This window comes from Leptonychotes weddellii, chromosome 5, assembly GCF_054177405.1.
Source record: "Leptonychotes weddellii isolate Sample4059 chromosome 5, ASM5417740v2, whole genome shotgun sequence".
Classification (NCBI taxonomy): Eukaryota; Metazoa; Chordata; class Mammalia; order Carnivora; family Phocidae; genus Leptonychotes; species Leptonychotes weddellii.
This window is the reverse complement of record NC_138373.1, coordinates 146,445,483-146,459,721: the sequence shown is the minus strand read 5'-3', so window position 1 is coordinate 146,459,721 and position 14,239 is coordinate 146,445,483. Positions and strand designations below refer to the sequence as shown.

The following is a 14,239-nucleotide window of genomic DNA, read 5'->3' as shown; positions in this document are numbered from 1 at the left end:
GGTAATTATATGTGCTAATAGTTACGACACTAGCCGCCAACACCAAGATCCCAAGTTCCTGAATTTGTTAGAACATCCAAGGACCCGCCCCTTTCTAGGGCTGTTTATTGAGAGAGGCGAGCTTCAAGCTCTGAGCTCTGCTCAGCCCAGCCCAGAACTAAGAGCCTACCTGGCAACTGGGAGGATGAATGTCTGGGAGTGGGGAGGGGAGGGCGACAAGGAGACTGTGTTGTTACCTTCCCTCGCCAAGTCCTCCATTCTAGAACTCACGTGCCTCAGAGTAGCTGTGTGACCTCAGACAATTTCCACAGCCTCAGTGAGCCTCAGCCTTCCTATCTGTAAAATGGGATAATAAAGCCTGCCTTGCACAATTGTTGGGGACTGCGCGCCATGAAGACTGAGTGCCAGGCACAGAGTAGGTGTCCAATACCTATTTGTTGGATATCTGAATGAGCAAAACTTCCTGCAGACTGGAGACAGCAATTCCTGCTTCAGGTCACATGAAATGAGGTGGGAAAATATATGTATAGATGTGTCTGTAAGTTGCCTAGACTGAAAAATAGTCTTTTTTTTTTTAAACTGGTGCATCCGTCATGTACTGAATTTAGTCTAGTTAATGGAATTTCTGAGTTTTACACTTACTATTTAGGAAAGCTAATGAAATACTGTATTTTCTTTTTCTCTTCAAAAATGATTTCCAAACTTGAACATTCAGCTGGGCCAGTCGATGAGTACGTCTTCTACACATCAATCATGATTCTGGAGACAAAGGAGTCAAGAATTGAGAGCTAAAGGACTAAAAATAGCCTGGAGACTGAATGGAACTGACTTCTTTTGTTTCCCTGCTATCCATGTGTGCATTCTGGCCTGCCAGGGCATCATGCTTGCGTCCTGGATACCAGGAAGAGCTCCATGCTGGACGAGGGGCACAGAGATGGACAATGGCCCCTGGAAGCTCATGCTCAGTCTACAGAATTGCAACAAGGAAAAGAAGCATCTGGAAGAGGGTCGTTAGCATCCTTGAAGAGGGCTGAGTCTAGGTCTATGGTTGGGGAACCAGAAAAATTGGTTGTATCTCTGGGTGTCTGGGCTCTTAACCCTGTCACTTAGTATCCGTGTGATGCTGGGAGAGTTACCTAATCTTGCTGGGCCTTGATTTCTTCCTCTGTAAAATGGGACAGCACTACTTTCCTGGATAACAACAGTATCTGGTTTGAGGTTCACATGAGAAAATGTTAAGAGCCTTTAAGAATTATAAAGCAATATGGGGCACCTGCATGGCTCAGTCGATTAAGTGTCTGCCTTCAGCTCAGGTCATGATCCTGGGGTCCTAGGATCAAGCCCAGCACCGGGCTCCCTACTCAGTGGGGAGTCTGCTTCTCCCTTTCCCTTTGCCACCTCCCCCCCCAATAGCTTGTTCTCTCTCTCTCTTAATTAAATAAATACAATCTTAAAAAAAAGAATTATAAAGCAATACATAGGTACAAGTCTCTATTGTTATTTCAGGGATAGTAGAGGCCTGGGGCAATGCTAGCTAATAAAGACCATGTCGTGAGCACTTTCTTCCTTTTAGGCCTTGTCTGTACAAGTGTCTCATGTTCTTGGCCCCACTTTGTGCCTGTACCAACCTCTGAGGGGGGCTGTTTTCATAATGGACATGTTATGGGTTGGAAAACAAAGGTCCAGAGAGGGTAACTAGCTTGCCCAAAGATGCACAGCTAATTAACCACGGCGGTGGGATTTGGATCTAGACAATGGGACTCTGGAGCCCAATCTCCTAACCTTTAAGCTATGGAGTCTCTTGAGAGCACGACAAACAAGAAGGAATACTTGGACAGCCACAGTTAAGGAAACATCTTACTTTCCCTGCCTGCCACCCAGCAGACTCAGGACTGTTGCAAAGAGAAGAGCTAGAGCCTTGAGGACAGCTCCGACTCGAGCTGGGGACAGCAGGTGAGGTGGTGGGAGAGAGCCTGCAGGTAAGGTGCCACTTCTGGGAAAGAGGCAGCAGGGGAGTCTTGTGGGCAGAGGATGGGCTTTGGAGTATGAGCCACGAGGACCTCATCTCTGGTACCTCCATCTATAAATTGTCCCCCCAACAGCTTCCTAATCTGTAAAATGGGAAGATGATACTCACCTCAGGAGGCTGCCTCAGGGATTAAAGGAGACAAGTAATGAATGTAAATCTCCTCCTGTAATTGATAACTAGCACACAGTAGGTGCTCAATAAATGACTGCTCCTTAGCCTACCCCCAAGACATGCTGTTATTCCAGGTGGCAAGGTATAAGGAATGGCCGTGCAGGTAGAAACTGCCTAGACAGCCTAGACAGAAACCCAAGGGGAGTACAACTCAGTGGTTAGGACTGTGGGCCTGGAGGTCTGGGCCACCTGAATCCATATCCTGGCTTCATCACTTACTAGTCCTATGACCTCGGGCATGTTATTTAACCTATCTGTGCCTCAGTTTCCTTATTTATAAAGTGGGCATGATAACAGTATCCACCTCATAAGGTTTGGGAAATATTAGATATTAATTAATCCGTGTAAAGCACTTCAAGGAGCCCAGCATACAGTAAGTATTCAACAAATGCCAGCAATGATAACTTAGATCAGCCCCCTGCGTGGTCCCGGGTGGAGGGGCGCCTCTGGGTCTTCAGGGGGCTCTGTTTTATGCTGCAAACCCTCCCTTTCCTTGCAGACCCCAGTCAGATCCTGGAAGGGTGGAAATCGCTGCAGCCTGGTCACATGATTGGGCTAGATGAATTTCAGAGGAAGGGTAGTTCCTCATTGGAGGCGCAGCCGGGATTTGAAAATGGTGATTATGTAGGAGTCGGAAGTCTTTGACGGTGTGTGTTCAGGTGTGAAGTCTCTAACCTCTTTGAGGGTCTGTGGTCCAACTTTGCATCTATGGCATCTGGGGTTCTGTATTCAAGGTGTGAGGTCTCTGAACTCACTTAGGGTGTGGCTTTCAAAGTTTGAGTCTGAAGTATCTCGAGTGTGTTTAGCGTGTGAGGCTTCTTAAATCTTTGAAGACATCTGTCCTAAGGTGTCTTAAAAATTTATTTTTATTTATTGAGACATAATTGATGTATGGTATTATATTAGTTTTAGATGTACCCAATAGTGATTTGACATTTGTATACATTGTGAAATGATCACCACCAGAAGTCTAGTTACCATCGGTCACCTTACAAGTTCGTAAGTATTACTGAACATATTCCCCATCCTCATGACTTATTTATTTTATAACTAGAAGTCTGTACTTCTTAATCCCCTTCACCCATTTTGCCCACTGCCCCATTCCCCTCTCCTCTGGCAACCACCAATCTGTTCTTTGTATCTATGAGTCTGGGTTTTTGTTGTTGTTGTTGTTTTGGCTTTTTTAGATTCCACATATAAGTGAAATCCTGCAGTATTTGTCTTTCTCTGTCTGACTTATTTCACTTAGCATAATACCCTCAAGGTCCATCCATGTTGTTGTAAATGGCAAGATTTCACTGGGTTTTATGCTAAGTAGTATTCCACCATATATATATATATATATATTTGCCACATCGTTATTCATTCATCCATCGATAGACACAGGGTGTTTCCATATCTTAGCCAGTGTAAACAATGTGCAATAAACACAGGGGTGCATGTATCTTTTCCAATTAGTGTTTTTGTGTTCTTCAGATGGAACTGCTGGATCATAAAGTGGTTCTATTTTTAATTTTTTGAGGAAGCTCCATACTGTTTTCCACAGCAGCTGCACCAGTTTGCATTCCCACCAACAGTGCATGAGCGTTCTCCTTTCTCCACATCCTCGCCAACACTTGTTGTTTCTTGTCTTTTTAATAACAGTCATTCTGACAGGTGTGAGGTGATCTCTCATTGTGGTTTTGACTCGTATTTTCTCGATGATGAGTGATGTTGAACATCTCTCGACATTTCTTCTTTGGGGAAATGTCTATTCAGATCCTCTGACCGTTTTATAATCAGATTGTTTGGTTTTTTGTTATTGAGTTGTATGAGTTCTGTACATATTTTCGACTCACACCTTGAAACACAGATCACCAAAAAAGTTCAGAAACCCCACTCATCAGCACAAATCCCCAACAGCAGATGGACATTAAACATTTAACAAACAACTTGGAGACCTCAAACTCTGAGATGAGGACCCTCAAACCACTCAGACAACCCATGCCTTGGACACAGACACCCAAACTTCTCAGCTCTCATACTCTAGACAGAGATGCCCACACAGCTTGTAAACGGAGACCGACAGATGGCTCAAGGGATTCACTCCAGTGAACACAGATACCCAAGTGTTTGGGATGAGATACTCTGGATACAGACTCCCCAAATACTTCCAGAACCTCACAATCTGAAGATAGATATAGAAACAGAGCAGAGACCTGCGGACAGACATATTTTGGACACATACCCAAAACTATCTTATATACCATACACCAAGAATACAAATTCCCAAACAGCCAGAGACCTCACACCCTGGGAAACAGCTAGCCAGTTCAGGGCCCCCAAGAACAAAGACTCCAACCAGCCAAGAGATCTTACACATTGATAAAGACCCTTTCAACAGCTCAGAGAGCTTGTACTCTGAGTTCAGAGAACAGCAATCCAGGATGTAGAACCCACAAGGAACCTAGGGACTTCCAACCCTGCACAGACCACACCAAATAGCTGAGAGACTTCACACCTGGGGCACAGATCCTCAAGTTGCCAGACAGCTCAAAATGTGAGCACAGACCTGCCAACAGCCCACAGACACTGTGACACAGACTTCTCGGCAATTCGAAGATCTCACACCCAGGGATACAGACCCCCAAACAGCTCAGAAGCATTACACCCAGGGACATGGACACTCAAGGAACTCAGAGACCTCACAAACTGAATGCAACCTCCCCCAAAACTGTTTAGAATCTCCAGATGCTGAGAAGTGCAAATCAAAACCACAAGGAGCTATCACCGCACGCCTGTTAGAATGGCTCTCTTCAAAAAGCTAAGAAATAACAAGTGTTGGTGAGGACGTGGAGAAAAGGGAATCCCCATGCACTGTTGGTGGAAATGTATATTGGTACAGCCACCATTCCACCAGAGAAAACAGTATGAAAGTTCCTCAAAAAAATGAAAAATAAACTACCCTATGATCCAGTAATCCCACTTCTGGGTTTCTCTCCAAAGGAAACGAAAACAGGATTTCAAAGACACATCTGCACCCCCACGTTCAACTGCAGCATTAGTCACAATAGTCAAGATATGGAAACAACCGCAGTGTCTGTCAATGGATGAATGGATAAAGTAGATGTGAAAAAATATTTATGTACACAATGGAATATTATTCAGTCATGAGAAAGAAGGAAACCCTACCATTTGCAACAGCTTGGATGGACCTTGAGGGCATTATGCTAAGTTAAATAAGGCAGACAGACAGAGACTTATATGTGGAATTTAAATTGAGCTCAGAGAAACGGAGAGTAGAATGGTGGTTGCCAGGGGCAGGTGGGTGGGGGAAATGGGGAGATGTTGGTCCAAGGGTACACACCTCCTGTTATAAGATGAGTAAGTTCTGGGACTCATGTACAGCATGGGGATTATAGCTAAAAATACTGTATCCTATACACCCAAAAGTTGCTAAGAGAGTGGGTCTTAAATGTTCTGCCCACAAAAAAGAAACGGTTACTGTGTAACAGGACGGAGATGGGAGCTAAAGCTGTGGTGGTCATCACTGTGCAATATTTAAATGTATCAAATCAACACCCTGTACATCTAAAACCTCCACAATGTGGTATCAACTGTATCTCAACAAAGTTGGGAAAAAAAGAAAGGAAATGGTGACCACGACCCCTGAAAGACAGCACAAGGAGTCCAGACAGTGCACACACAGCCCCCAGCTTCCTGCTTTTTGCATTTAGACCCAGGTTTTGACTCAGCAGGAGTGAGTAATTGTACTTCTTTTGCTTTGGGTAAAAATGAGCCCCCAAGTATGGGGCCCCTGAGTGGCCCAAGAAGAATTCCCAGCCTGAAGGAGGGGAGATGTGGATACAGACCTACGAAAGAGTGAGCCAAGCCATCCCCACGTATGCAAAAAAGCAGAGCTATGCTCTTTCTCAGCCAGCAACTGTCCCCTGCAAGGTGTTGTCAGAAACTACAGGAAGCCCGGCATTTTTTGCGGGGAGAGGGAAGAAGGCGGGAGGGAGAGGAGCAGAATGAGAGCAGAAAGAAGGGGAATAGAAAGCAGCACACGGTTATCTGGTCCTCGAAGAACCGGTGCATTCCCACGCAGCCTTGCTCCTGTCCTCCCTCTTCCCCGCCAGTCCAGGGACCCGCTGCTCGTCAGCCCCGCGTCTGTCACTACTACGGCCGAGCCCGCACGGTCCGCGGGGCGCCCAGCGCGGGGTGGGGCTCCGGCTGGCGGGAAGGGGGGGCGCTGCGCCCGGAGGCCTGCGCGCGGCCGGCGGGGCCCGCTCTCCCCCCGGAGGGGCGCCCCTTGCTCGCGGGGCTCCGGCCCGGCCCGGCCCTACCTGAGCTGGCGCGGCTCGCAGTCCACGCCGGGCAGAAGCAGCCGGGCCGCCTGGCGGACGTCGTCGCTGTCCATGGAGAAGCTGCGGCGATGGCCGGCGTGCGCCACGGCCACCCGGATCCACTCCATCAGCGGCGGCAGCACGAGGAAGGGTCTGCGCGGGAGGACGGGAGACAGTTAGGGCGGCCGGGTGGCGGGGGCTGCTGGCTCAGCCCCACCCCTTCCTCGTCGGTCCCCAGCACCCCCCGCCCGCCCCCCCCGCCCCCGCTTTCCCCGGGGACCCTGCCTCTGATGTCCGGAGTGGTGGGAGAGCCGTCGCAGACATCCTGATCGCACCGGTGACCCCACCGGTGACCCCGGGGCAGGCTCTCCAGAGTCTTTGGGCCTCAGTTTCCTCATCTGCAAAGCAGGGATACCATGTGACGATCCTGGGAGTGTTATCTCCCTCAGAGATCATGTGAACACACAGGAGATGGCTCACTTAAAGCACCAAGCACAGGGGCAGGTCTTAGTAGAAAACCCCAAAAAACGCCTGGGGTGATGAGTCCTTGGGGCTCCCCATTCTGGGCCCAACCCTAAGGTGTCGTCCAACTCTCTCTTCCTGTCTCCCCACGCTCCCTTTGTGGAGTTCTCCCAGCCCCAGTTCTGCCTGAGCACTGGGCTGCCAACAGGCTTTTTTAGCACCTGGAAAAGGTGCAAAGAGCCAAGTGGACAGGCAGTCTTCCCTGAGATCCAGGCCAGGTGGATGCCCAGTCAAGGCCAGCAAAACTGCCCTTGTTGGGGAGTGGAGGTGGGGGGGGGGGGGTGCCAAGCCCCTGAAGCTCTGGGAGCCTCAGGTTCTTCACAGGCTAATGAGACCACAGCAGGGGGCAGCTTGTTGCAAGAATTAACTGAGACAATGCCCAAGGCTGAACCATATACTTTGTAATGCCATACATTTGTGCCAACTTCCTGTTTCTTCCAGTGATCATCATAAACTCTGTCCTCCCATTAGGATTACTGAGTTGGTGGGAGAGCTTTTATTATTATTATTTTTAAAGATTTTAATTTATTTTTTGACAGAGAGAGACACAGAGAGAGAGGGAACACAAGCAGGGGGAGTTGGAGAGGGAGAAGCAGACTTCCCATCAAGCAGGGAGCCTGCCCGATGCAGGACCCTGGGATCATGACCTGAGCCGAACCACCCAGGCGCCCCTGTGGTGGGGGAGGTTTTTTTTTTTTTTTTTAAAGATTTTATTTATTTATTTCACAGAGAGATAGAGCACAAGTAGGCAGAGCAGCAGGCAGGGGGAAAGGGAGAAGCAGGCTCCCCACTGAGCTGGGAGCCCGACGTGGGACTGGATCGCAGGACGCTGGGATCATGACCTGAGCCGAAGGCAGACGTGGTGGGGGAGCTTTTGAAGGAATTCTGATTTAATTCATCTAGGATGGGGCTGGATATTGGTAGTTTTTAAAACCTCCCCCATGTGAATTTAATGTGAATCAGAATTACCTGGAGGGCTTGTTAAAATAGAAATTGCTGGGCTCCACCTCTAGAGTGTCTGTTTCAGTCAATTGGGGAGGTGGACAAAAATCTGTATTTCTCATGAGTTCCTGGGCAATGCTGATGCTGCTGGTCTGAGGCCGCACTCACAGAACTTCTGCTCTAAGGTACTGTATGGGTAGAGGGGCTGGGAATCCCGTGAGTGTGTGTGTGTGTGTGTGTGTGTGTGTGTGTGTTAAAATGCAGATCCCCTGTCCTTATCTCCAGAGATGCTGACTGTGACAGGTCCATGAATATAATTTTAAGAAGCGGCCTCTATGATACTGACTTAAGTAGACCAAGGAACACACTTTGAGAAATGTACTGTGTCGACCAACAAGGTTTCCTAGGTTCAGCAGAGCGCCTGCCAGGGTGAGGCAAGTGGGGTGCCTAGGGCACAAAACTGAAGGAGGCCAGGCCATGCAAATGTGTTCGAGGCACCTCTCCTGTCTCATCCTGACCCCAGTGCTGCCATTCAGTCCAGCATGGCTGCCGTGGGATGGACAGAAGGTGGTAAAGGAAGGGTTGACCAGGCAGCCAACCCCCACAGTATGCAGGTGTCACGAGCTCCCAAACCGAGTTTTTAGTAGTGAGTTCTGGTTTGCCTAGAGAGTGAGCTGTTTCTCCAATGTTAATATTCGACAGCTAAATAAGCCTTTTACATTCATCTCAATTGATCTCACTCATGATCTCATCTAAATGCTTGGGGCCAACGAACGAGCTAGTTACGATTATGCCTGTTTTCTAGATCAGGAAAATGAAGTTTATTGAGGTTAAGTAGCATGCCCTGGATCACAAGGTTAGCAAGTGCAAGAGCTGGGAGTCGAACCCAAGATGTTCGAGTACATAGTTTGTGTGCCATAACCCCATGTGATACCGACATTCTCTTGTCTAACTTCCCAGCATGCACCCCCAGCAGAGCTGGCTGATCTGGTCATAGACCATTGCTGGTGCGACATTTTCATTCTCGACCATGCAGCTCAGTCCCCAGTCTGTAAGGCCTCCAGCCCTTTAAAAATCCACACCCCACTTAACCTTCAAACCACAGTGCAAATCCTACCCTACCCTAAACATTTCTCCTGATGATCCACCCTATGTGGACCCCTCCCATGGCGGACCCCACCCCACTGGCTTTACCCCCTGGCCTTGCCAATGCCCCAGTTGAATGTAAAGTCCATTGGGGTAGGGACCCAGATCTGCTAGGTTCACTGATCCAGCCACAGCCCCAGTACAGCCCTGGGAGGCTGGAAGCCCTTAATAAATATTTGTTCACAAGACAGACTAAGATTTACCAATTTCCTACTGGGTGAAATGGATGCAATTGAGTTTCTGGCCCCATGGACCTGTGGGGCAGTCTCCCAGGGAATTTCTGGCCGAGTCAGCCTGCTGCTTGGGCTGTTGCCTTCATTCTCTCATTCTCTCCATCACCTAAACCGAATCAGGCACTCAATAAACACACACTGTCTTGAAATTGAATTGGATTCTACTGTCTCAGGTGAGCAAGACTTATTTTTGTCACCATGTCTCCATCACCGTAGAAACCAGCCCCGAGCGCTCAGAGAACTCTCCTCTGGGAGAACTCTCCTCCTCGGAGGCGGCACCCACCACCCCATGCTGCCTTTCCTTTGCTCAGTGCCCCTGAAGCGTGGCCCCCAACTTCCTGTCGCTGGGGGGCTGTGTCTCCTCCGCACACTGCCCTTCGGTGCCGCCCTTTCTGTGAGGTGCTGAGGCCCAGGGCACGCCGCCAGCTCCTGAGGAAGCCTGAAGAGGAGAGAACGAGGCCCTGCTGCCTTCAGGATCACACCTGTACCAAGACAGCTAGCGAACACCAGAATAAGAAACCCTGAACCCCAGGATTCCAGCCTCTTCTGGAATTTTCTGTGTACCTGTTCTCCTTTCAACGTTGCCTTCTCTTCATCACCCCGACTTCAATAGTTTATAAGCTCATGAATTGTTTGCCAGCAACTCATTTAAAAATCTTATCTCGTCTATTCAGAGGCAGGGAAAAAGTGTTGTGATGTTTCTTTGGGGGGCATTGGAGATGGGAAAGAATTCTAGGGCCTTGAGTTAAGGAGAGGGTGGAGAAAGCTGAAGGAGAAAGACTGCATTCTCCCTATGTATTGTATTTTATTTTATTATTTTTTTAAAAGATTTTATTTATTTATTCATGAGAGACAGAGAGAGAGAGGCAGAGGGAGAAGCAGGCTCCCAAGGAGCAGGGAGCCCGATGTGGGACTCGATCCCAGGACCCTGGGATCATGACCTGAGCCGAAGGCAGACGCTTAACCATCTGAGCCACCCAGGTGCCCTCTCCCTATGTATTTTAAAGGGAACAATGTTCCACTGGCTACTGACTTTGTTCTGGAGTTGTCCTCAGTGACTAACGCCTAGAGGACGGTGGGGAAGCCCACGATTTCATGAAGTGGTTCTGAGACTGTGCTCAATGCCAGAATCATGGGTGTGTGTGTGTGTGAAAATTCTGAAGGCCTCAAGTCACCCCCCCAGAGTTTTGGTTCAACAAGTCTGGGCTGGGGCCTGGGCATGTGCATTCTAAATAAGCTCCTCTGGGAATTCTGGAGCAAGCTGGGTTTGAGAACCACAAGCGGGTGGCCTGAGGTGAACAGAGCAGGGGAGGGACACCGTCCACTCTATCAGGGCAGTGGCCGTCGAAATCTTTGTTGTGGTGTTCAAACAGGAGGTCTGTGGAGTTAGGACCAGGGATTCCCGAAGGGAAGAGCAAAGCCTGGGTGGGCTTCTTGCAGAGTCAAGAGAGCAAGTCAGCTCAGGAAGGTTGTTGGGCCTAGATTCCAGTGGGAGATGGAGAACATGCATGGGTGGAGCCTTTTTGAAACAGTGAAGAGAAAGCTGGTGGGGTGGGGGGTGACCACTCAGAATTGAAAGGGAGTTCGGTTGGGGAGGGGCTGGGTGCTAAGGAGGATGCTACGGGACGTGGGAGAAGCCTGGTTTGTTTGGGATTCTGCAGAACTGGATTCCAGTCCTGAATCTGCCAAGAAAGAGCTCACAGTAGGACTCTGGCTCTGATCTGCAAATGTTTAGGCTCTCAGTGTCTTCGTCTGTAAAGTGGATGGGCTTGGATCAGATGGTCTGTTTCAGGGGTCAGCAAACCTTTTCTGTAAAAGGCCGAATAGTAAATATGTTAGGTTTTCTGGGCCATCTAGTCTCCGTCTCAACTACTGAACTCTGCCATGATAGTGGGAAAGCAGCCCCAGACAATATGCACACGAAAGAACCTTGCCACGTTCCAAGAAAACTTTATACAAAAAGTCACAACGGGTCATAGTTGGCCGACCCTGGGTCTTTTGGTTTCTTCCTCCTCTAAAATTCTTTGAGTACATTGAAATAGCCAGCTTCCTGGGGGCTTAGGAAGAAGCCCTGAAGATGGGGAGATGCCCATGAAGGTCCTAGGGATGGGGACAGAAAGCTTTGGATAGATTAGAAAACAGGACCCTCGACAAAGAGGTCGTGGTTGCATCTGGAGAATAGTGAGCCACAGTCATACCCAGAGGTAGTACCCCAAGAAGAAAACCCAAACCTGGCCATGGGTGTGTAACTGATGAAATGTCATCTGTTAACCTCACTCATTCATCTAACAATCCTTTAGGGAGCCACCCATGTTGTAGGCACGCTTCCAGGAGCTGGAGACAGGGTAGAGAACAGGACTTATCAGGTCCTTGTTCTCACAGAACTAACAGTCTAACAGGGACACAGATAAGGAACACATAAGCCAGTAGGCAATAAGCAATTACAAACCGTGATTAGTGTCAGGGTGCTGGGATAGGGAAAAAACAGGGCTGAGGTAGGGAAGGCCTCTCTGAGAAGGTAACAAAACCTCAAAGATGTGAAGGAACTGGTCATATGTGAATGTGTGTGCAGAGAGATGGATGTTCCAGGCAGCAGTAACAGACTGTGCAAAGGTCCTGAGGCAGAAAATCCTTTGCAGCTCACCAAGGCTTTCACGTGCATCATGTCCTATTTTGGCCCTCCAGGGCAATGGGGTGGCCAGGACATAAGTGAGGAAGGGTCACTGTGGTAGGCTGAATAATAGCCCCCAAAGACATCAAGTCCTATTCCTTGGAACCTGTCAATGTTGATGGCAAAAGAGACTCTTGCTGATGTAATTCAATTAAGATCTTGGGAAGGGAAGATTACCCTGGATTATCCAGCTGGGCCCTAAATGCAATCACAAGGGTCCTTATGAAAGGGAAACAGGGAGATTTGACACAGGTGACCCTGAAACAAGATGCTCCATTGCTGGCTTCGAAGATGGAGGAAGGAGGCACAAGCCAAGAAGTGCAGCCCTAGAAGCTGGAAAAGATGAGGAAATGGATTCTTCCCTCAGAGCCTCCAGAAGAACACAGCTTTACGGACACCTTGATTTTGGCCAAGTGGAAATAATTTGGGACTACTGACCCCTGGAGCTGTAGAACAAACGTGTGTTGTTTTAATCCACCAGGTTGTGGTAACTCGTCACAACAGCCCCAGGAAATTAATATGATTACAAAGCCAGGGGGACTGATAGGGTCACTGCGGGTTAGGGCGGAAAATGCTGATGAAGAATGAAGAACCAGCATTTATGCTGAGAATGAAGGCATCCACGGGGCTCTGGAATTCACCTCAGACACCTCTAAACTGCCTCGTTCCTAAGGTCAGAGAATACCTGTTGGTATGGGCTGACCTGTCTCCCCTCAAAATGCTTATGTTGAAGCCCTAATCCCCAGGACCTCAGAATGTAGCTATTAAAATGAGGCCATTATGCTGGGCCCTAATTCAGCATGATGGATATCCTCATAAGAGGAGATGAGGACACAGAGAGAGCCACCAAGGTGTGGGGCACACAGTGGGGCACCCATGTGAAAGGGGGCAGCAAGATGACGGCCATCGGCAAGCCAAGGAGGGAGGCCTCAGAAAAAAAACCAACCCTGCTGACACCTTGACCTTGGACTTCCAGCCTCCAGTGCGGTGAGAAAATACGTTCCCTTTGTTCAAGGCACCTAGCCTGTGTTAATTTGTTAGGGAAGCCCAGGCAGACCAGTACACCTGTGGTTTAAGTCCCGCCCTGCCCTGGAGGTTTTAGTCTATGGTAGACACGCTTCATTTGGAAGTTCAAGCTCTTTAGAGAGCTGGTGGATGTCCATTCATTTCCTATTGACCACAGTGGATGAGTTCAAATCCACCTGGAGGCCGTGCCATGCAGAGGGCAGGGTTAGAAACTCGGGCTTTGGAGAGAGGCTGACCAAGAGCTGGATTCCAGCTCCTCTACCTTCCAGCTGTGTGACCTTGAACAAGGTGTGTCAGTTGCTGTGCCTGAGGTTTCTCATCAGGAAAATGGGAATAATACCAGTAACTACTTAACAGGGCGAGGTGGGCTGAGTAATACCCCCCCTCAAGATGTCCACATCCTAATCCCTAGAACCTGTGAATGTCACTTATCTGGCAAAATGGACTTCGCACATGGGATTCTAAGTTAAGGATTTTTGAGAAGTGAAGGCTATCTGGAATGATCCAGGTGGGCCCTAAATGCAATCACAAGGGTCCTCAGCAGAGGGGGGCGGGGAGGTCCAAGGAGGGAGTAGGAGATGTGAGGACAGAAGGAAGTAGCTGGACAGATGCAGGAAAGGGGCCATGAGCCCAAGGGATGCAGGTGCCTCCAGAAACTACAAAAGGCAAAGGGATTCTCCCCTGGAGCTTCCAGAAGGCCCCAGCCCTGCGGACACCTTCCTTTTAGCCCAGTGAAACTGATTTCGAACGTCTGACCTCCTGAACTGTAAGATGATACATTTGTATTGTTTTAAGTCTTCACATTGGGGGCAACTTTCTTTTTCTTTCTTTCTTTTTTTTTTTTTACAGCACCCACAGGAAACGAATACAGAGGGTTATTGCCAGAATTGGATGGGATGGTCCTGTTCTAACCTGGCCCCTGTTCCATAGGTGGTAGCTACGCTCACCAGCATCACTGGAGCGGTTTCCGGCATCACTCAAGCGTCTTTCCGCTGGTGGAGGAAAAGTCTTGCTACACAGAACACCACTCTTGCCTTCTCTCTTTTTTTTTGTATTCTTATGTTAATCCCCATACATTACATCATTAGTTCTAGATGAAGTGTTCCATGATTCATTGTTTGTGCATGACACCCAGTGCTCCATGCAGAACGTGCCCTCCTCAATACCCACCACC

General features: G+C 48.7%; 1 protein-coding gene across 1 annotated transcript in view; it reads right to left on the bottom strand.

The window, feature by feature from the left end:
- The window catches only part of ABTB3 (ankyrin repeat and BTB domain containing 3), a 284,577-nt gene that overhangs the window by 68,281 nt on the left and 202,057 nt on the right, over positions 1 to 14,239 (bottom strand). Inside the window, exon 4 of the mRNA XM_081822359.1 lies at positions 6,526 to 6,678. Within this exon, the coding sequence (XP_081678485.1) occupies positions 6,526 to 6,678 (153 nt within the window). The remainder of the gene's footprint in view (positions 1 to 6,525; positions 6,679 to 14,239) is intronic.